A 20,256-nucleotide genomic window follows, 5' to 3' on the forward strand; every position below is an offset into this window, starting at 1 on the left:
AGGGCAGGGAAAATATGGTGGCACACTGATCCCACAGTGGCCCTGGCCCCCCATTGTGGATCAGGTGAATGTGACAAGCTTTCCTCACCCCCCTCCCAAATGTGAGTTAGGCAAGATTCTTTTGCTTTACACAGAAGACATTTTTATGGAGAAATCAAAGACCATTTGAGATGCTTAACCATGTTGGTACATTTACAATTTGAATGGCTATGTTGGTTTGGTTTGTGGATTTTGGTGAAACTTAGTTAAGAGAACTCCGGGAGAATGGGACTGATATTAGCTGGATCATCTTAAGAGAACTTTTAGATTGTGTTATGTGGAGGCTGGAAGAGGGTTTTGGTAATCTTTGAGACTGTTTTGGATCAAGTTTTCCTGAGAAGAGTTATTCTAGGTCCCCTCCCTTTCCCATTGTCTGCCCTTGCTCCCTTGGACTGTATGTTCCCACCCTCATCCCTTTTTTCTTGCTCCAGACCCCCGTGTTCTTATTCTTTGAACAGGGTTTCATCCCCTCTTGGATCCTCATTTATTCCTGGTCTCCAAGGTATAAATGTGGCGCTTGGTTAGGGAGAAGAGTTCATCACTGAATTCTAAACTCTTTGACTGCTTTTATTTATTTATTTTTTTCAGGTTCAAGTGCTGGATTGTGTCATGTGACCATCCCAAAACTCAGAGCACCCTATGGCCATCTTTGCCCTCTGTCACATAACTTGAAAACTGCCTGATGGCCTTTTTGCAATGGTTCCCTCCAGGAAGCCTTGATCTCAGTGAAGAAGTCCTTTCCCGGCATTCCAATGCCCCTGTGACCCCCATACTCCTCAGTCACCCTTAACAAACAAAGGCAATCACACACATGGTGTAACAAATACACAAAGTAAATAAAAATTACACTACTAATGATCAGAGGGGCACTGGCCAGGTCCACACACGTCATAAAGTGGGAGAGGGGTTGCTAGTTCCCAGTAGGTTGCTGGACTGTGCACCCAAGCCTCATTACCCCATGCCTCTTGGGGGTGAGGAGGACAATGGAATGAGACTTTGACTCATAATTTATGTTCAGAAGAAAAAGACCCTCTCCCACCCCAACAAAGGTCTTTATTTGGTGGTGTTAAAGGGGGATATTGTAGGTGTCCCCCAAGTCTAATGCTCCAGCTCTCTAGAATTTGTAGAGAGAAGTCACCTGATGTCTATTGTCCAACCCCCACCCTGTGCCAAGATCAAGAGACATGAGCATTTGATCTTGGAGGAGGCATCTTCTGTTCTCTGTTCCTCTCCTTCAACCAAGGGAATGTGAATGGTGTTGATGGTCAGGTGTATCTTGTTCTCCAAGGTTGGGGTAGAAGGAGGGATGGAAGAACAGGGCCAGAGAGGAGGGGCTGGGGGCTAGCATTAGCTGTTACATGGGAGGCAAGTTGAAATGCTTAATAGCCCCTGCCCATTCCTGTACCAAAATACCTCATCTTAGTTTTTCACAATGGGAATGGGAATAAGATACTAAAGCTCACCAACATCACCTTCCCAAGGGTGGTCACATACCTTTGCCCCTTCCACCATCTGGGCCAGACAGGAGAGTCATACTCTTGGGAAGAACAAGCCTTCCAGGTCAGCTCTCCAGGTCAGGCTTTAGTACTGTTTGCATCAGACCCATAACTGCGGGCTCTACTTAAGAGTGGCAGTTTTGCTGAAGGTTCCGGACCTCCTCTCTTGACATCCTCTAGGCTCTTGCCCAGAGCCAAGAGGTCTGGTGGTGAGGTATGGGTAGGGTGTGGATCAGGAGATATCTCAACTCCTTGGCTTCAGGCACTGTCCATCTGGGAGGCAGAGGGGAACTTGTACTCTGAAGCCTGTGACTCTTCTAAGCCTCACATCTCTTCACCACTGCTCTGGTGCCCTGGTTATCTGTCCCACAGCGAGAGGTATTTTATGTCCATAAAGTGCCCGTGGTAAGTGCTCAGAATTCATCTCTTGGCTGTGGCGGGTGCTGCTATTTCTCATTCCATCGAGGGGAAGAAACTGAGGCACAGTGAGTCCAGAGGATGGTGGGTCAGGATTGTGGGAGGAATGAATAGGCCTAGCTAGTGACTGGGAGTGGCGACCAGTCCCTGCCTGCTTCCTAGCCTTCCAAACCAGAGAGTCTCCATCCTTCCAGTCCTCTGCTCTAACTGGCCTTGTGAGATGCTTTCCCCTTCCCCACTGTATTGTTCCCTCCCTGCTGCCAGGTACTGCTAGATTCCAAAAATAAAAGACAAAAATAATTATAGACACTCTGCTCCCTTGTTCTCCCCCCTTCCACCCTGAGCTTTGGGGTTGGGGGAACTAAAATGTCCCCCCTCTGGAATCCCTTCCATCTTGGTCTGCTGGCTCTGTTTCCCTAGCCCAGAGCAGTGATTTAGATTCAAATGCCCTGTAACCTTTAATCTCCTTACTACTCCTTTCTTGACCCCTCCTAACCCTTCTCAGACCTGGGACTCGGGGATCTCTATACTCGTTATTGACCTGAAGATAGAGGCTGGGAGTAGGGATATTCCACAGGCTCTTTGGTCTCTCTTGGCTGGGGGGAATTTGGGCATATGTGGGCCACACCCTCTGGCTAAATAACTCAGGACTATGAGGGTGGATCTGAGGGTAAGTTTGGTGGCTCATAGATCCTGGATGTTGAGGGCTCTCCCCTCCCCTTCCTCCCACCCCCAGCTCCTAAACCCTAACCTCATACTGTTTCTGTGACTGCTGGAATTCAGTTCAACCCATTTGGCTCAGGAAGGTCAAGTTGGGTAATTATGGGTTGGAAAATTTCATGTATTAGCCCTCTTGCCCTCTGCTCCCATTCCCAACCCTGGAGGCTTTATACAAGTGCTTAAGTAGGTGGGTATTGAGGGGCTTTGGGGAATAAGGGAGAAATGGGGCACAGTGGGCAGGGGCCCTTCTATTTCAGTAAAGCCAAATACCAAAAAATGAAAAGTCACAATAAATAAATAAATAAAATTCCCAAATCCTTACTTTTGCCCCTGCCCTCACCTCCCTTCCCTGGCCACTGTTGGAGGGAGAAAGGGAAGAAGCTAAGAATGGATTTTTTATTTCCTCCTAATAAGAATGGTAGTCAGGGGATCTCCCCAAACTATACCAAGCCCCTCACTTTGCCAGTGGAAAAAAGGAGGCTGGGTGTGGGGCTTTCTCTTATTACTCCATTTCAGCCTCTTTCTCATCGTTTACCTCTGCCTGATCTCTGTCTCTTCTGCCTCTCTCTCCCTTTGCCTTCTCATTGCTGCTTTTTGTTCCTCTGTCTCTATCCCTCTGCTCTACCTCTGTCTCTACGTCTCTCTGTCTTCTTGCCAAACCTTCTCACCTGCAAACCTCAAACACTCCCCACCTGACCATGCCCCCTCTTTCCCCTGTTCCCCAAACCCCTCACCCGTCAGTCCCCACCTGCCTCCCTCTGTTGTATTGCACACTGCTTGGGCAGGGAACAAGGTGTGATGTTCATGGAAAGAGGTGGAGGGAGCTCTAGGGTCTGGGGGTTGGGGGGTCAGGGCCGGGGGTCTAGGGGTAGGGTCTATGGGGGAGGCATCCTCTGTCCCCCACCTTAGGAGCAGCCACAGCGATCCACCACCATGCCAGGGATCTTGCCGTAGATAATCTGCTGCTTGTCATTGAAGTAGAGCATGTTGATTGGGGACATCTTGGTGGGAGTACAGCAGGGCCCAGCAGAGCCTCTTGGATTAGCCTGTTGCACCAAGTGGGTGTGCGGATACTTTTGCATGAACATGTACTCGCACTGGCCGGAGCAGTAGTTGGCCTTGTATCGTTTAGGCGCGATGATCCAGTCCCAGCCAAAAGCCTCAAAGTCCACTGTGAGGGGATATCGGCAGCAGCGGGACTCACTCGAGTGCTCATCGCAGTCCAGGCCCAGGTTCCGCCGGGACCGTTTTGTGTTCTCTAGGACCCGAAGCTCCATGAAAGGATGCTGGGGATGAGGGAGAGGAGAAAGAGCTGTGATAAGAGACTTGAAGAGCACCTACTCCCTTTCCTTTCTCATCTGCCCCCTAACAGGGGCATCAGAACAGAGACAGTCGCCTTCTCAGCTTTTCCCCTGCTCCTATTTCCAGCCCTATCTTCTACTCACTTTTCTCACAAGCTAGCTATGTCTCCTTCAACTCACCCCTAATTTTCTCCTGGCAACCTCACCCTGATCGCCCCCTTGGCCCCAGGCTTCATCAACAGATCATTTTTGTGTTTTCTTGGATCTCCCATTAACACGACCCCAAATCCAGTTTCCACCTGTTGCCTGGCTTGTATCTGAAAAGTGATAGCTGCCACTCCCCACCCTATCCACACCCCCAAAACTGCTCCTCTAGAATCAGCTCCTGGCCCCTGAGAACTAGCGCTGGTGCCCAGCCCCTTCTCATTCCTGGTCTACCTTTTCCAACATCCCACCTCCTCAGGGCCAGGTTATACATATCTGGCACCATCTCAGGCTCCCTGCTCACCAGCCCCTCAGCTCCTGGCCCCAGGGAGGTAACAGCCAGGTCTGTGCCACTGGGATCAAAGGCGTTGATCTCGATGCCCCAGTTGCTCTGTGGCTGTCGGAACCAGCTGTGTAGCACTTGCTTGAAGTCGATGCTCTGCCAGTGGCCTGAGCGTGAGTGCAGCTCAATCTTGAGTGAGCGGATTCGGATGTGACGCCGTCCTCCGCCCCCTCCCCCTGCAGTCCCTTCCCCAGTTAGGGGTTTCAGTCGCAAGATCTGCAGGTAGACTGTGGCTGGACGGGGCACCGGCCGTAGATACACCCACAGCTGGGCCTTCAGTACCTTTGTGAACATCACCTTGGGGCTGAAGTGGAAATGGCAGCAGAGGGGGCTGCCATCTGTCTGCACCGCAGGGTCCGCTGATAAGAGAGAAGGGGGCACAGCATCAGCAAAGGGTGTTTGTGAAGGGCGTCAGCAGCCCTGGGTGGCACTGGCAACTTGAATGACTCAGCCTGAGTTTTCCAGTTCTTTACCCTTTTCTCGTGTTGTCTTGTTGACTACTGTGTCACTGGTACTCAGAACAGCGCCTCCTCTCTTTCCCTATAGGATGATGTTTCTATCAGGGCTTTCTGATCTGCATCCATTCCTTAGTCCATTTGTCCTAATACATAGGCCCCGGTCTATAGATAACCTGCACAGACAGTTATTAGGGATATCCCCTCCCACCTGCAGCCTTCCATTCCCCCAGCATGTAGGGCTTCAAATTTTTCAGAACTTTGATGCTCTTCATAGAAGCCAAACCTCATCACACCTGCTCTTCTCAGGTCGCCTTGCCCCATTTCTGCCCTGTTTTGTGTGGTGGCCAGGTGAAGCCTTGGTACAACCCCCAACCCCAACCAGATGTCTCAAGAGTGGGTAAACGGGGTCCAGATAGGGAGCAGGGGCTAAATGTATTTCATGAGGTAAGCCAGAATCCAGATCTAGGCTTCTTAAACCATTCCTGCCAGAAACAATACACTCAGAAGAATGGATCAACTCAAGTGCTGACTCTTGTATATCTGACTCCCCAGTCCCTTTAATCCTGAGAACAAGTTTCCTCAGCTGTTTCCTCCTCCTTATCACCATTACTGCCTCAGTTTTTAAGGAAGGGAAAAACTACCTCCATGTTGTTTACACCCATCCCCAAAGCTTCAGAAATAATATTCAACACATCAGATCAACTGCAATGTCTTCTTTTCTCCCCTGAGCTTCCTTTGGTTTCTCAGTCCAATGCCAGTAAGTCTTTACAAAGGTTTAACATCCCAACTTTACATTTTGGCCCATTACATCTTGCTCTAGACCAGAAATTGACCCTTCTTGGGTCAAAAGGCTGATTCTCAGCATCTGCCACTGCTTCCATTTCAGGTCCTCTGGGTTTCCCTTTCTAATCTCTTAAGTCAGTTGGAAATGCCCTAAATCATGTTTCCACTGGACAGGAATATCCATTCTCACTCTAAATAGACTGAGAGAACAAGTCAGGAATGAGCTTCCAGAGCTATGTAAGTATGATTAGGAAGTCCAGCCCTTATGTATCACTCCAGGTCTTGAGTTCTGTGTAATCATGGAGGACTTAGCATCTGTTGTCTCCCATCAGCACTCCCCCACCCCAGGAGAAGGAGGATCCTCCAAGTGAGATGAGGAGGCAAGTGCTCAATGATCTTCATATATTCAGGAATGAGACACACATTTCCTCTGGTAGCTTCCTTTCCCTTGGTTCTTCTCTGAGGTTCCAGGGCACTGGTAGTCCTCCCAGTTATCCACCTGCTGGAGCTGCAATGCTGGCACAATGAGGGAGGATTCGGGGAGTAGAGATTCAGAGATTAGGAGAATTAGGAGAGTAGCTGGGGCAGGGAAACTGCTGGTGAGATGGGGCTATTGTGCCTAATTTCATAGGGTTGTCTTATTTTCCCACCTGTCTTCATTATTAGCTACTAATCTCCACGAGGGTAGACACTTGTCGATACTCTCTGTTTTACTCACCATTATATAGCTTTAGTGACTCCCATGTTACCAAGCAGTGTTTAGAAAATGCATGCTGAATGAACTCCCTTACCTCCAAATCTTAAATTATACAGGCAAATGCCTAAAAGTTCTTCCTGGCATCTAAATACTGTTCTTAGACTACAAAGTGGGTTCAGTCACTGCTCGACTTCTCTTTAACATGTATCTGACCTTTTCCACCCAACAGTCTCAGTGATACAGATGATAATTCTTGTTTTATAGGAGTGCTGAGCATTAAATAAAGAATGAAAATAGTAGTAGCTTCTCAATAAATGCTGGATTATTGTTAGTTTTGTAAGCTCTGAGCATACTCCCCTACCTAAGCTGACCTAGAGGACTGGGCACTAGGGCCCCATCCCTCGAAGTCTTTGGTTTCTTTCCCCCACCCCTACCCCAGGGACTCAGCATGCACTTCTCTCCAGGGAATGTGCGGACAGTTGGTACTACAAGAGGCCAAGATGGATGGAGAATGAAAGGGAAAGGGGAAGAGACAGGAGAGAGACTGGAGGTGGTGAGAGAGGTAAGAATAGAGAAGAGACTGTTAGTGATGAAGGCAGGTTGGAAGAGATAGTCAAGAGAACTGGAAGAGAGAAGGAAGGGAGAGAGAAAGGTCATGGTGGGGCGAAAGAAATAAGCTTGGGAGTTGAATATTGGGAGAGAAGGGGCAATGTGAAAGGAGTAGACCAGGGATAAAAAGTGAAAGGAGGAAGGTAGCTAAACCTTGTGGGGTAAAGAGAAAGGATAGAAAGATACAGAGAGAGGAACAAAGAAGTAGCAGGTAGTGCCACAGAGGGAAACGAGAAGCTTGAGAGAGTCCCCAACACACACATATAGGCCCAGCTCCCAAGGGGAGGGGAAGGAGCCACATCTGTGTTGGATTGATCGGGTTGGTGGCAGGCAGCAGGTCAGGTTTAGTAGGCGGTGCTGGTCTGGAGAGAGGTCATTGCACTATTTTCAGCAAAAGCCCAACCCCCTCGCAGCTCACCACCTCCTCCTCTATGGCGTCCCCCCCCCCCCCACATACTCTCCTTACCCAGGCTGGAAGGCCTAGGGGCAGGAGGTTGGGCTGAGGGCAGGGGCCTCTTGGCGTAGGAAAGGAGAGAGAAACTGAGGGGCTGGGCTTGGCTCCCAGAAGGGCAAGGGGGCTGGGTTCCCAGGATGAAGGCTGGGGTGGGAGAGCCTGAGAGGGTGGAGGGAACTAGGGCAGGCACTGCAGCCTAGGAGAGGTGGGGGCTGGGGTCCAGGGCTGAGTGCTGGGGGAGGGGAGGAAGGGGGAGGGGAGCGGAGGCCATCTCTGCTGACAAACACCTCCCCCGATTAGCAGAGCACAAGTCTCTTATTAAAGCGGGTCCCTGGGGATTAGACTATAAAAGTCTCTTTTTCCTTTTCCCCTCTCTCCCTCCCTTCCCCTCCGCTCCCCCTCCCTCTCAAAAGAGCTCAGCTTGGCTCTTAAAGGGGACGTACAATACCTGGCTGGAGACCCAGTTCCCTAGTTATCCAAGTCCTGAAGTAGAATGAGGGCGGAAGTTGGGGTAGAACCCCACCTACTGGTGTCCTTCCTGGTCCCCCCCCCCCCCCCCCCGCCACCTAACCTGCAATGTCCAATCCATGCACGTGGAGTGTGCTCACTCCCTGCATCCCCATTCTGAGGGCTAACTCTGGGCTCAAGCCACTTGGTTAAGGGATGCGAAGGATAGAAGATACAAGGGGAAGTCCCTAAGTCCATCACCCATTCTGAAACTCCACATACACACCAAACCACACAGACCAGAGTGTGTTTTTCCTCTGTACCCTTCATCTTCTTCCAGCATACTCTTCTTCAGAATTCCTCCACAACTGTTTCATAGAATCCCCACCCCCCCACCCCCCCCACCCCCCGCACTCAGTCAATCTTAGCCTGACCCTAGCTTCTATAAAGCAGAAACCTTAAGAACACAAGGGAGACTGAGGAAACTAGACAGATCCCAGGCTTTCACCACCACCACAACCCTCAGCAAGTTTTCTAGTCCTTGGGGTTTTCTTTTCTTTATCAGCCTAGCCAAGTATTGTGGAGTTAGGGTCTGCAGAGAAACGGGTGGCAGTATGAGGCACTCAGCTTCACAGATGCACACCTGGGTTCCTGTGCCTCTCCCATGGGAGTGGGCCACTAGGAGTCCACCTCAGCCCCCAGCTTTTTATGACCCATGTGCCAATAAACCAGTCCCCCCCTCTTCTGTTCAGAGCCATAAAACCGAACTATGGGGGGGGGGGGAGCGACTTTGCCAAACCACTAGGGAATAAGAGAGGGCCTGGTTCCCTGGAGTTGGAGCAGGGAAGGGGTGAAGGGACCTCAGTGGGGGAGGGGAAAAGGGAGTCATCTGACCCTAGGGAGAGCTGGGGGTGGGGTGGGGGGGGTGTTGGCCTGGATTTTCCAGGCCATAAAATTTCAAAGCAGCTCAAGTCTATTAACATGTTCATCTTCCGTTTGGCCAGGAGCTTGAATGCCTGGGTTCCCCCTCCCTCCTTATCTATTTCTTTTTCTTCCTAGGTCTCCCTCTCTCTCCTCAAGTCCAGTTTTGAGTAGGGGCGGGTGAATAGGGAAAGGAATGATACGCTTAGAGTAGCCAAACGGGTGCCCTCAACCCCAGTGCAATGGAGTTGAGTTCTCTGAGCCCGGTCAGTACCAAGAAAGTACAGCTTTACCAGCCCTGGGAGACCGGATGTCAGAAGGGCTCTGGTGAAGTGGGTGCCAGCTGGCCTGCCAGGAGAGACACTGGGCTCTGGGAGGGACCTCGTTCCTGCTAGAGGGAGAAGGGCACTCAGTTCTCTGCAGCCCGGTGGGCGCGTTGCGGAGCCAGAGGTGGAAGGGGCGGAGAGTTGATGATGCCAAGGGCACCGGTAGCAGACAGTTCTGCAGCCCGCCTGGGACTGTGGGGGTCCCGAAGCGTCCCGATTCTGTGCTCCAGCCTCTCCTCCATGGCCTTTCAGGACTGAGTTGCTGTCCCTTCCACTCCGCTGCGACTGAGCTCTAGCTTCCCCAGACTTCCCGCAACACGGGTCTTTTTTGAACACCCGGGTGGGAGGCGGTATCTCGGAACCCTCTCACTGTTTGCCGTCCCACCTTGGGGAACGGAGTGTGCACACAGCTCCGCGGCCCATCTCCAAGCTCGAAAAACTTCTGTGGAGCAGCCCCCCCCCCTCCCCAATCCGTCAAGTTTTCGCAGAAAAAGCTTCTGGGCTGGAACAGCCGGGAGCGCCCCGCTTCGCAGCGGGAGGCGGTCACTTTCCCAGAGCCAGCACCCCACTGCTCGCGCCCGCCGCCCACTTACTCTCCTGGGCCATGCTAATGACAGTCTCGGTGGTGGCGTGGTACTCGTCCTCCTCCAGGAAGTCTTCGGGCTGCAGCGCGTCTCCCTGGAAGTCGTGTAGGTCCAGGATTTGCTGCAGCGGCGGCGCCTTGGGCAGCAGCTGCTTCACCACCTCGCGGCTGATGTTGGGCGCCTCCTTGAGCCGCAGTTTGCTCAGGATCTGCGACTTGATGCTCTCCAGGCGCAGCTCGCGGCTGTGCTGCCGCCACACGCATACGGGGCAGCCGTCGGGCTCGGGCGCCACGGACGGGGCCGGCCGGCTCGAGCGCTCCCCCCCGGCCCCCGCCGCCGCCGCCGCCGCCGCCGCGGGGCTCTCGGCCGCCTCCCCCCGGGGCCGCAGCTCCAGGGCGAGGAGCAGGAAGCCCAGCAGCAGCGGGGCCGCGAGCACCATGCTGGAGGGGAGGGGAGGGAGGACTGGGGGGCGGGGACGCCGGAGTCCCGCAGGGAGGGGGCGGAGGGAGAAGGGAGGGAGGAGGAGGGGGTCCGGGCGGCGCGGGATTGGGGGCTGCCCGGCCGAGGGGGGCCGGGGGGGCCGGGGGCGGCGGGCGCGCGGGCGGGGCGGGCGGGCGGCCGGGGCGGGCGGCTGGGGGGGCCCGAGCCCGGGCCAGGCCCTTTATAGCCCCGGCCCCCGTGTCGTCAGCGGCCGCGATTGGCTGCGGAGCCAACAAAAGAGGCAGCGCTGTCATCCGAGGCGAGAGAGGGAGCCGGAGAGAGCTGAGGAAAAGAGAGAGAGAGAGGGAGAGAGAGAGGGAGCGAGGGCCCAGGGAGAGATGAAGAGAGAGATATCCGGGCGAGGGAGAGGAAAGGAGAGATAAGAGAGAAAGTAAGAGTCAGAGAGCCCAAGGAGAGACAGAGAGATAAAGGGGCAAGAGACAGATGAGACACAGAAATAGGTAAAGCAGGAGGAAGAGGAGAGAGAGACAAAGGGGGGGATAAGAGAGAGTCAGACGGGAGAAGACAGAGGAGAGACTTAGCTGGAGAGAAACAGAGACAGAGAAGGAAAGAGACTGGTATAAGCTAGTGGGAGAGTTACAGGAAGAGAATCGAGGACAAAGACAGGGGAGAGAGACTAGAGGGAGAAGAGAGGTATGGCTAGACAGGAGGAAGGGATGGAGATCCACAGAGCCTGATCACAAGAGGTCAGGAGTGCAGAGAGATGGGAACAGGGACAGAGAAACTGATGGGACAAAGACCAGAGTCCTGGGAAAAGAGGGAGAGAAATCAAGAAGAGAAGGCTTGGGAGATGCCAAGGGAGCCCCTGAGGAGGCAGACACAGAGGATCAGGGGAAGGCAGAGATGAAAAGACAGACTTTTGAGGAGAGGAGAGACAGCACAGTGACAGGGTTAGCCTTGGTGGGAGTATGGAGAGCCTGAAGGGGAGGATGTGAGGAATTTGAGCCCAGAGGAGCCCCAGCTACTGGAGGTAGCCCAAAGAAAAATGTTTAAAGAAGGCCTGGAGGGCAGCATCAGGCTGGGCTCATTGGGAGCTCAGAACAGATGGAAGGATGGGACATGGGGGTTAGCAGGGAATATGAGGAGAGAAGGAGGCCAGAGATAATCGGAGCAGGTGGGGAAGTGGTGGGAAGCCCTGAGACAAGAGCAAGTCTTAGAGCTGGGAAGAGCGTGATCTGAAATTGAGGGATAAGGGAGTCAGTAGGCTGGAAAAGGCAAAAAAGCAGGAACAAGGGACCACTGGGGGCCACTGAGGGGGGGCTGGGGTGGGAGGAAGCAGGCTGGAGACCACTATGCTTGCGGACCTCTGAATTCCTAGTTATACTTTTGCATCTGCAGGGTCTTAGAAGCTGAGAAGGCTCTTGTAATTGCAGGGCTGAAAATGAGAGAGAGGTCTGCCCTCAGATGACTGAGATGCAGACAGCAAGTTACAAAGGAAGAAACCTAGTTGTGGGACCAGCCCTAGTTTCCAGGTGTGACCTTGGGTACAGCCAGAGGGCAGAGTGGAAGAGTGTTAAAATACTCCCGAGGTACTTGACTTCTGGTTCTGGAGTCCTCTTCCCAGTCCTCAGTTTCTCTAGGCTGATTTCTTGAGTCCAAAGCCCTGGAGATCAATAGACAACCAATAGATTGAACATGTTTGGGGGTGTGTGCCTGGGTGGCTCAGTCGATTGGGTGTCTGCCTTTGGACCCTGGGATTGGGGGGAGGGCATGGTTCTCTGCTCAGCAGGGAGCCTGCTTCTCAGTCTGCTGGCTGCTCCCCCTGCTTGTGCTCCTTCTCTCTCTGCCAAATAAATAAATAAAATCTTAAAAGAAGGAAGGAAGGAAGGAAGGTAGGAAGGAAAGAAAGAAAGAGAAAGAAAGAAAGAAAGAAAGAAGAAAGAATATTTGAGGGGATTAGGTCTTGCTTGTTTCCTGGTATACACAATGTTTATTGAGTAAAGAGATGAATGTTATTGGGCTTCTCAGGCAAAATAAAGAGACGCCAGTTTTGTCTCCATTAGAGCTCAAAAGAATGTCTTAAAACGGGATCGATGGAACACCAGGCATAAGGACAAAGTTGGGGGGTGCCTGGGAGGCTCAGTGGGTTAAGCCTCTGTCTTCAGCTCAGGTCATGGTCTCAGGGTCCTGGGATCTAGCTCCCCATTGGGCTCTCTGCTCAGTGGGGGGCCTGCTTCCCCCTCTGTTTCTGCCTGCCTCTCTTCCTGCTTGTGATATCTCTCTCTTTCTGTCAAATAAATAAATAAATAAATAAATAAAATATTAAAAAAAAAAAAAGACAGGGTTGGGTTGGGGAGCTGGAGTGAAATGAGGAAAGAAACTAGAGGTTCGGGTGTGAGGAAGGAAGGTTGGATAGGGATCAGGAGGACCAAGCTGGGGAGCTTTGAAGAGATGAACATCTCCATGGAGTACAGGAACTAAGACCACAGCACAATGCAATAAATTTAGACAGCGGGTTCCCTCCCTTGCTTTGGACCAAGACATGGGTCTTTCAACATTTCATCACCTTCGTCTATAAAATGAGCATCACATTGTCCCCCTCAACTAGTTGTGAGGATTACATAATAATCAGTTACTAGTGGCCTTCATGGGCTCTTTCTTTCTTTCTTTCTTTCTTTCTTTCTTTCTTTCTTTCTTTCTTTTTAAGATTTTTATTTATTTATTTGACAGAGATCACAAGTAGGCAGAGAGGCAGACAGACAGCGGGGGCGGGGGGGGGGAGGCTGGGGGAGACAGTCTCCCCGCTGAGCAGAGAGCCTGATGCGGGGCTCCATCCCAGAACCCCAGGATCCTGACCTGAGCCAAAGGCAGAGGCTTTAACTCACTGAGCCACCCAGGTGCCCCCATGGGGTCTTTCTTATGATTTTTTTCTTTCCTTTCTGATTTCTTAGAGTAGCAACTGCCTTTACCACATATTCTGGCATAGCCTGTTCTCCAAAACATTTCTCTGATGTCATTTCCTTAGCACAACTGCAAACTCCTTAAGAGCAGAGATGGTGTCACCTTCTTCTCCTTCCACGGAGTCGGTGGAAGCCTTCACTTTCTCACCAAGTTTGTGTCTAATGGTAGGTCTATGATAGATGCAAAGACAAATTTTCTCAGGAAACACTTAGACTGGATGGAACACTAGATAAACAGTGTACCAGCCAAAACTCCAAGCCAGGGGCTCCTGGGTGGTTCGGTTGTTAAGTGTCCACCTTAGGCTCTGGTCATGAACCCAGCCCCTGAATGGGGCTCTCTGCTAAGCAGGAAGCCTGCGTTTCCCTCTCCCACTCCTGCTTGTGTTCCCTTGCTGTGTCTTTGTCAACTAAATAAATAAAATCTTAAAAACCAAACCAAACCAAACAAACAAACAAACAAACAAAGCCAACAAACTCCATGCCAGATAGATGCCTCTTTGATATCCATCTGGATGTCCCAAGGCACCTCAAACATCATGGGTTAAATATGATAATCAGAGAACTCCTTCTCTCCCCCGAAAATGTGCCCCATCTTGCTGAGGCACATTTTCATTTTACTGAATGACAATCATCCAGACCAGAAACCTAGAGGTAGACCTCATCTTCTTTCTCTTGATCATCTCTGAATCTTCACATAAGTTTTCTCTTCCTAGAACAACACCCCTTCCTACCTCTATTGCCCCCATTCCCCAGTATCTTGGCCAAATTTGTTCTTTCTTCAGGTCTCATTATAGATGAGATTTTGGACATGTGTCTTCCAGGAATCTGTTGCTGACTCCCAAGCCCAGAGTAGATCTTCTTCCTAGCTACATCTGCACCATTCTGTGTGGTATGGAAGTTACTCTAGCTTCCAGACCAGAAGTAGGCTGTCTGGGTTCAAGGTCCAGCCCTCCCACATTTCTGGCAGTGCGAACTTGGCTCTGTATGCCTTAGATGGGATAACAATATAGTACCTAGTACCTTTTTCATAAGGTTATGAGGATTAACTGCCCAATATGCAATTCCTTTTTTTCCTGACATGCAACCCTAAATGAGTTAGTCATTACTATTATCCCAGCTTATCACCCTTACACTGTGAGTGGGACCCAAGAAAGCAGGAAATTTCCCCACCAAAGTGTTCCTTATCTCCTTTGAATGAAGAATGAATGAATCCTGTTAACTGGATCTGGTCAGAGGCGGGTTGGGGAGAGAAAACTGGGTATTTATGGTCATGAAGAGTTATGGGTGTCTGCCAAATGCCGGAGAGCAGGAGTCAGGAACAACTTGTGAGACAAGAGTATTCCCACCTCCCAGCTTCGTCCCCACTAGTTCCAGGATTGGGCTTAATCCATTGAGTGGGCAAGACTGCCATCTGGTGGTAGAATCTGGAATTTTAGCTTCTTGGAGGTGGAACTAAAACTGGTTTTGCATACTTCTTTAGATTTCTACTCCAAGAAGTTCTATATCAAAAATGCATTAAGCCTTGTTCCTCTCTCCATCCCCTCCTACATCTTGCTTCTTTCCTTAGTTCCCTCAGGTTTGGTTACTTTTGGGTTTCCCTGAGTTGCGGGAACTAATCCCTGGGAGGTCTCTTTCTGGAGCTTCAGACTTGCAGCTGCCCTAGACCCAGTTCCCAAGGAGGTGACCTGCAGGCTTCATGGAAAGGAGCTGGGAGAGATCTGGACCTTTAGATCTTTTCTCATCCCAATACAGGCTAACTGGGGTTTAGGGCTCCGCCCACTGTCCTGGTCTCCCTGGCAACTGTCTTCCGCCGGGGGTGCCCCCCTCCTCCGGCGTTACCCAGGCAACCTTCAAGGCCCGCCTCCTTCAAGGTCCTGACTGGTTCATAGCAAATGTGGGTCTGGGCCTAAGAGAAGGCGTTTGGGTTGGAAGACCTCGAGTCGCCAGGAGAGAGGCAGGAGGTGTCCCAGGGAGAGGGAATGAGGTTTCAGAAGCTACTGGAAGGAAGAGAGGCTTGCGTAGCCTCGGGTAGAGGGTCGGTTCCATCCTCAGGCAGAGGAACTATAGGTCTTGGGAGCTGGTCGTCAGGGTTCAAGGCCAGAGACACCTGGGCTGCTCTCAGAGCAGCAGACCCCAGAACTGGGGAATCTCTGTAAGGAGGAGGGGCTCCTGTTACACTGCATCCCCACCCCGCAGACCACCCCGCACACCCAAACAGCATTGTCCATCAGACCTGGGCCAGTGGGCTGCAACTTGGGATCCCTAATGGCATCTTTTCTCACTTTTCCCTCCTGAAGTCCCTATTTCTAGGATCAGTGGCTCATTCCCTGGCACTGCAGGTCTTTCCAAGGAGGGGAGGGCCTGGGGTCATTGAGAAGCTGCTGAGGGGTTTCCCTACCAGGCTTGCTTCACCCTTCTTCTGCCCTCCCAGCCTGAGCCTTTGGGAATGTGGTAGAGGAGGCTATTCTGGGCTACGGCTGGAATGTTAGTGGAATGGACCCCTCCCAGGTCTCTGCCCACAAAGCCTGAAGCCCCCAGAGAGGACCTCACTGTGTAATTACCGTCCTCTTGCACACCAGGCTGGAAATCCTATAATTATCCTGCTGGATCTCCTAGCAGGCCTGGTAAACTCCTTAACCCCCAGGCCAGACAGAGGGCGCCAAAGAGCTTGTATCTGGGGGGCAGCTGGTGGAGGTGGAGTACAATTGGGGGAACTCAGAATCATTTGGGGTTACACCTTCCTTTGCCCTGGGCCTTCCAGAAGACTGCTCTGCCCTGCCGCCCTCAGCTTCCCTTATCCTCTTAGGGCAGGCCCAGCCCTCCAACTCCACAGGTGTACCTTGTTTCCCACCTACACTCAGTCTCCCCAGGCCTCTCCCCTCTTTCTGTCTTTCTTACCAATTGCTCCCTCTCCAGGCCAAGGCCCAACATGGGATCCTGCTGGGGGGTCGGGGGGGTGGTGGTCAAGGCTGTCCCCATGCCCAGTTTGGCCAGGAGGAGGCACCTGCTGGTCAAGGGAAAGGACAGGTCTGAGCCCAAAGCTTGCTTCTCATTCTCCAGGGACTTCAAAACGCTGGGAGGCCTCTACCACCATGGGAGGTGACAAAGTCTGATGTGGGCTACCAGGGGAGGGGAGCTGGAGTCAGGAATGCCCAGAGGGAAGCTAATGTCCAGGAGAGAGTGCAGGGCAGTGAAAATCAAGGTTGTTGCCAAGTGAGGTGTGTGTGTGTGTGTGTGTGTGTGTGTGTGTAGAGCAATGGTGAGGGTGTGTGGGTGGCCAGAAGATTTGGCTGAGGTCTGGGAATGGGAACTAGAAATTAGTAATTTAAGAGCAGAAAAGACTTCTCTGGACTCTGCCTGGCGGTGCTAAGGACCTCACCCCCGCCTCCTCCCCGGCCACTCAGATCCTGCCTGTCTCCTCACTTCTAGTTCCCTGAACTGCAAGGCAATTTGCAGAGGGAGGAGTCTACAATGTGCACAGCTTGAGTGAGTGCTCCCCAAGGCCTCCTGTGCTCTGCTGCATCCCCGCAGCTATGTCAGGTGGCCCCTGGCATCCAGGACTGCTCTTTGGCACAGCCTTCCCCACACTGTACTTTTGTATGTGCCCAAAGGTTGTAATCACCTCGAAGGCTGGACTCTGTCTCACTCATCTCCATAGAGTCCCAGTGCCTAGCATGTTTAGGGCTTTCAGTGGAGCATGGGTGGATGGATGGATGGATGCCCCAAGGAGCAGGAGCTGGAGGTAACCACCACATCCCAATATTGCCTCTTCTCATCACTGCCGTGTTCCTATCTGCTCCATCCCAGGGGAAAACTTTGTTGTGATTCTCAGGAGGAGACCACTGCCACCTCAGCTAGCTCGGATCAGAACCACACAGCAGCTGGCCTCCTGGGCAAGGCTGTGCTTGAAGACGCCATGGGATGGGGCTGCTGCCCTGCTCACTCACCAGCTGCACACCTGGAGTGACCCCACAGGCGACAGTGAGGAGGCTGGGGCAGAAGCCAGACAAAGTTGGTGAGAATGAGGAGCCAGGAGTCAGGGGCTGGGGCCCAAGGAGCAGGGAAAGGAATAGGCAAGGACAGAGACAGAGTGCTGAGGAGGGAACCTGAGCAGTGGGGGGTAGGGTGGAGTGGGGTTGGAAACAGAGTTAAGCCCTAGGGCTTGAAATGGGACCCTGGGCCAAGGCCAAGGTGGGAAGGACTGCTCTCCCTCCTAACTTGTCTCTTGGCCATCTTGTCACCTGAGGCAGAGTCCAGATATTTATTCATTGATTTATCTATTTATTTTATTTTATTTTTAAAGATTTTATTTATTTGACAGAGAAAGAGAGGAAGAGAGAACAAGCAGGGGGAACTGGAGAAGCAGACTCCCCGCTGAGCAGAGAGCCCACCACTGAAGCCAAAGCGGGGGCTTGATTCCAGGACCCTGAGATCAGGGCCTGAGCCCAAGGCAGATGCTTAACCGACTGAGCCACCCAGGCGCCCCAAGATTTTTCTTATATTTAAGTAATCTCTACACCCAACATGGGGCTCAGGAGATCAAGAGTCACATGCTCTACCAATTGAGCCAGCCAGGTGCCCCAAAATCTCAGTTGCCTGATTCAGACCCAATCTTCTGACCTTCAGTTCCAGCCATCACCCTTCCTACCCTCCCTAGTGAAGAGATGGCCTTGGTGCTAAGGCACCCTTTGGTTTTTCTATCTCCTGCCCCTCCCTCCCTCTTCCTCCTCCCCACCTTTTCCCAGGCATCTGTTTTTCCTTCTCTATTCCTTCTGTGCCTTCCCCTATTCTCCCCTGCATCTTCAGCTCTTCCCTTCCCTTCTCTCTCCTCCTGAACCCCACCTCCACCCAACCTCTGCAGGTGGCAGCTCCTAGGTCATGGACCCTCTCCTACCAGCCTACCAGGGTGCCCTTAGCTTATCCTTGAGGTGGCCCCTTCTAGTGGGGTGGAGGCAGGCGCAAGGGGCCTACTGGGTGGAGGGGAGAAGGTATGCATGCAGCAGGTGCTGGGCTCCCTGTGTGGATGTGGGCTTCAGAAGGCCTTGGGTGCTGGGGAGGGGCAAGGTGCTCACCCCAGCTCACTAACTAGCAGGCAGTGTCTGGCTCCCAAGGGACAGGGGCAGGAGCTAATCAGGGCAGGTGCCCAGCTGGATTGCACATCTGGAGGCCAAGCACTTGGAGCAGGTGCTGGAGGCTCTGAAGGACATGGTGTGAGCGGCTGGGTCCCAGCCAGCTGCTTCCCTGCTCAGAGGGACACAGGGCTCTATGCTGATTTTCCAGACTAGGGGAGTGAGCCATTTGTGTGTGTGTTTGTGTGAAAATACACTTGACATAAAATCTACCAATGGAACCATTTTCAAGAGTACATCGCAGTGGTGGGCAACTATCGCTGCCATCCATCTCCAGAACTTTCTCATCTTCCCAAACTGAACCCCATTGATCACTAATCCACCCAGCCCCTGGCAATCACCTTTCTAGTTTCTGTCTCTATGAATTTGACTAGGCACGGGCTTTTCCCCCTTCTGGCTCCACGCTGGCTGTTCTCCAGGGGTCTCCCTGGCCCTACCCTTTCCCATCTTCCCTGCACCATTACTTCTTCCCCTTCCTTGATGGAGCTACTTCTGCCACTCTGTGCTCGCCGCCGTTTGCTCCGAGCTTCTTTCCCTGGTGCTCCTCTCCCAGGCCCCCATTTTCCTGACATTTGCCTCAGTTCCGCCCTTGCCCACCTGATTGTCTCCACCTTCCTCTCCTTCCTTCCTGGACCTAGCAGGGGGTCTGGATCCTGCCCTGACACCGCTCTGGAGAAGGCCACACCATCTGATGACCTTCTCTTGTTTCTCACTCAAGTTGACCTTTCTATACTCTTAGATGCTCCTGGCCACTGTCCCATCCTCCTGTTGTGACGTTCTCTTTTCTCTTGGCCCCCAGGAGAGAGTGGAAGAATCTAGGCTTTGGAACCCTCAGAGACCTGGGTTCCAATTCTAACACCGCCCTTTACTGGCTTGGCCTCTGGGCCTGTCAGTCACTGTCACAGAGTCTCAGTTTCTTCATCTCTAAAACAGGACATGTCATACAGATCTCGAAGGATTGTCCTAAGGGTTAAGTGAGCTAATGGGTATAATGCTGGTCCCAGCCCAGCAGCGTGTGGGGGCCAGCTCCACACCTTCCTTTCTCTTCCGCTCCTTTGCTGGCTACTGACCCCTCCGGCCTGTTGCTGAGATGTAAGTGTTCTCTGCAGCTCTTGGTTTCCTTCTCTTGCTCTGGCCCTCACCCATCTAAGAATTTAGATAGCACTTTTTCTCTCTAGTCTGACTACTTCTCGCCTGCCTTTCACATCCGCAATTCCTGGTGGACATCTCCACGAGGATGCTCCTTGTGGGCCTCCTGCCTTGGGCAACCGCCACCTACTCCTCTGAGCATCCAGGTTCAGAAGCTCTGAGTCATCTTGGGCTTTCTTACTTCCTCTCTCCTCCACAGGTAAGCAGTCATCTTGTCCTTATTTTCTCTCTGAACTACCACTCAGACTTCCCTCTTCCATGGTTCCACATGGTTCCAGCCTTCATTACCTCTCCCTTGGATGGCACCTGTAATGTCTCAACTATCTTCTGGGCCACCTGCTTTTCACTTCCCTTTCTTTCCTTTTTTTTTTTTTTTTTTAAATTTTTATTTATTTATTTGTCAGAGAGAGAGAGAGTGCAGAAGCAGGGGGAGTCGTAGGAAGAGGGAGAAGCAGGCTCCTCGCTGAGCAAGGGGCCCAGTGAGGAACTTGATCCCAGGACCCTGGGATCATGACCTGGGCCAAAAGCAGATGTTTAACCAACTGAGCCACCCAGGCACCCCTCATTCCCCCTTCTTTCCCCCCCCCCTCCCTTCCCTTCCTTCCTTTTTTTTTTTTTTTTTTTTTTTTTTAATTTGACGGAGAGGGAGAGACAGTGAGAGAGGGAACACAAGCTGGAGAAGTGGGAGAGGGAGAAGCAGGCTTCCCGCTGAGCAAGGACCCTGAGATCATGACCTGAGCTGAAGGCAGATGCTTAATGACTGAGCCACCCAGCTGCC

General features: G+C 52.2%; 1 protein-coding gene across 1 annotated transcript; it reads right to left on the bottom strand.

Moving 5' to 3' along the window:
• Window positions 1-856: 856 nt before the first annotated feature.
• On the bottom strand, window positions 857-10,403 carry GDF11 (growth differentiation factor 11). The gene is made up of 3 exons (XM_059185049.1): window positions 9,809-10,403; window positions 4,482-4,879; window positions 857-3,958 (listed from the first exon to the last, which is right to left on the bottom strand). Exons 1-3 carry the CDS (start codon window positions 10,236-10,238, stop codon window positions 3,578-3,580), a joined length of 1,209 nt encoding a protein of 402 aa, XP_059041032.1. The 5' UTR covers window positions 10,239-10,403; the 3' UTR covers window positions 857-3,577.
• Window positions 10,404-20,256: the final 9,853 nt, after the last annotated feature.

This window comes from Mustela lutreola, chromosome 8, assembly GCF_030435805.1.
Source record: "Mustela lutreola isolate mMusLut2 chromosome 8, mMusLut2.pri, whole genome shotgun sequence".
Lineage (NCBI taxonomy): Eukaryota > Metazoa > Chordata > Mammalia > Carnivora > Mustelidae > Mustela > Mustela lutreola.

Excerpts from the sequence above, each read along its gene's own strand:
- GDF11 (XM_059185049.1), bottom strand. The coding sequence starts at position 10,238 with ATGGTGCTCGCGGCCCCGCTGCTGCTGGGCTTCCTGCTCCTCGCCCTG. Across the intron at positions 4,880-9,808 it reads CATTAGCATGGCCCAGGAGA|CGGACCCTGCGGTGCAGACA; the intron begins GTAAGTGGGCGG and ends CTCTCTTATCAG. Across the intron at positions 3,959-4,481 it reads GGCCAGGAGCTGAGGGGCTG|CATCCTTTCATGGAGCTTCG; the intron begins GTGAGCAGGGAG and ends CCTCATCCCCAG.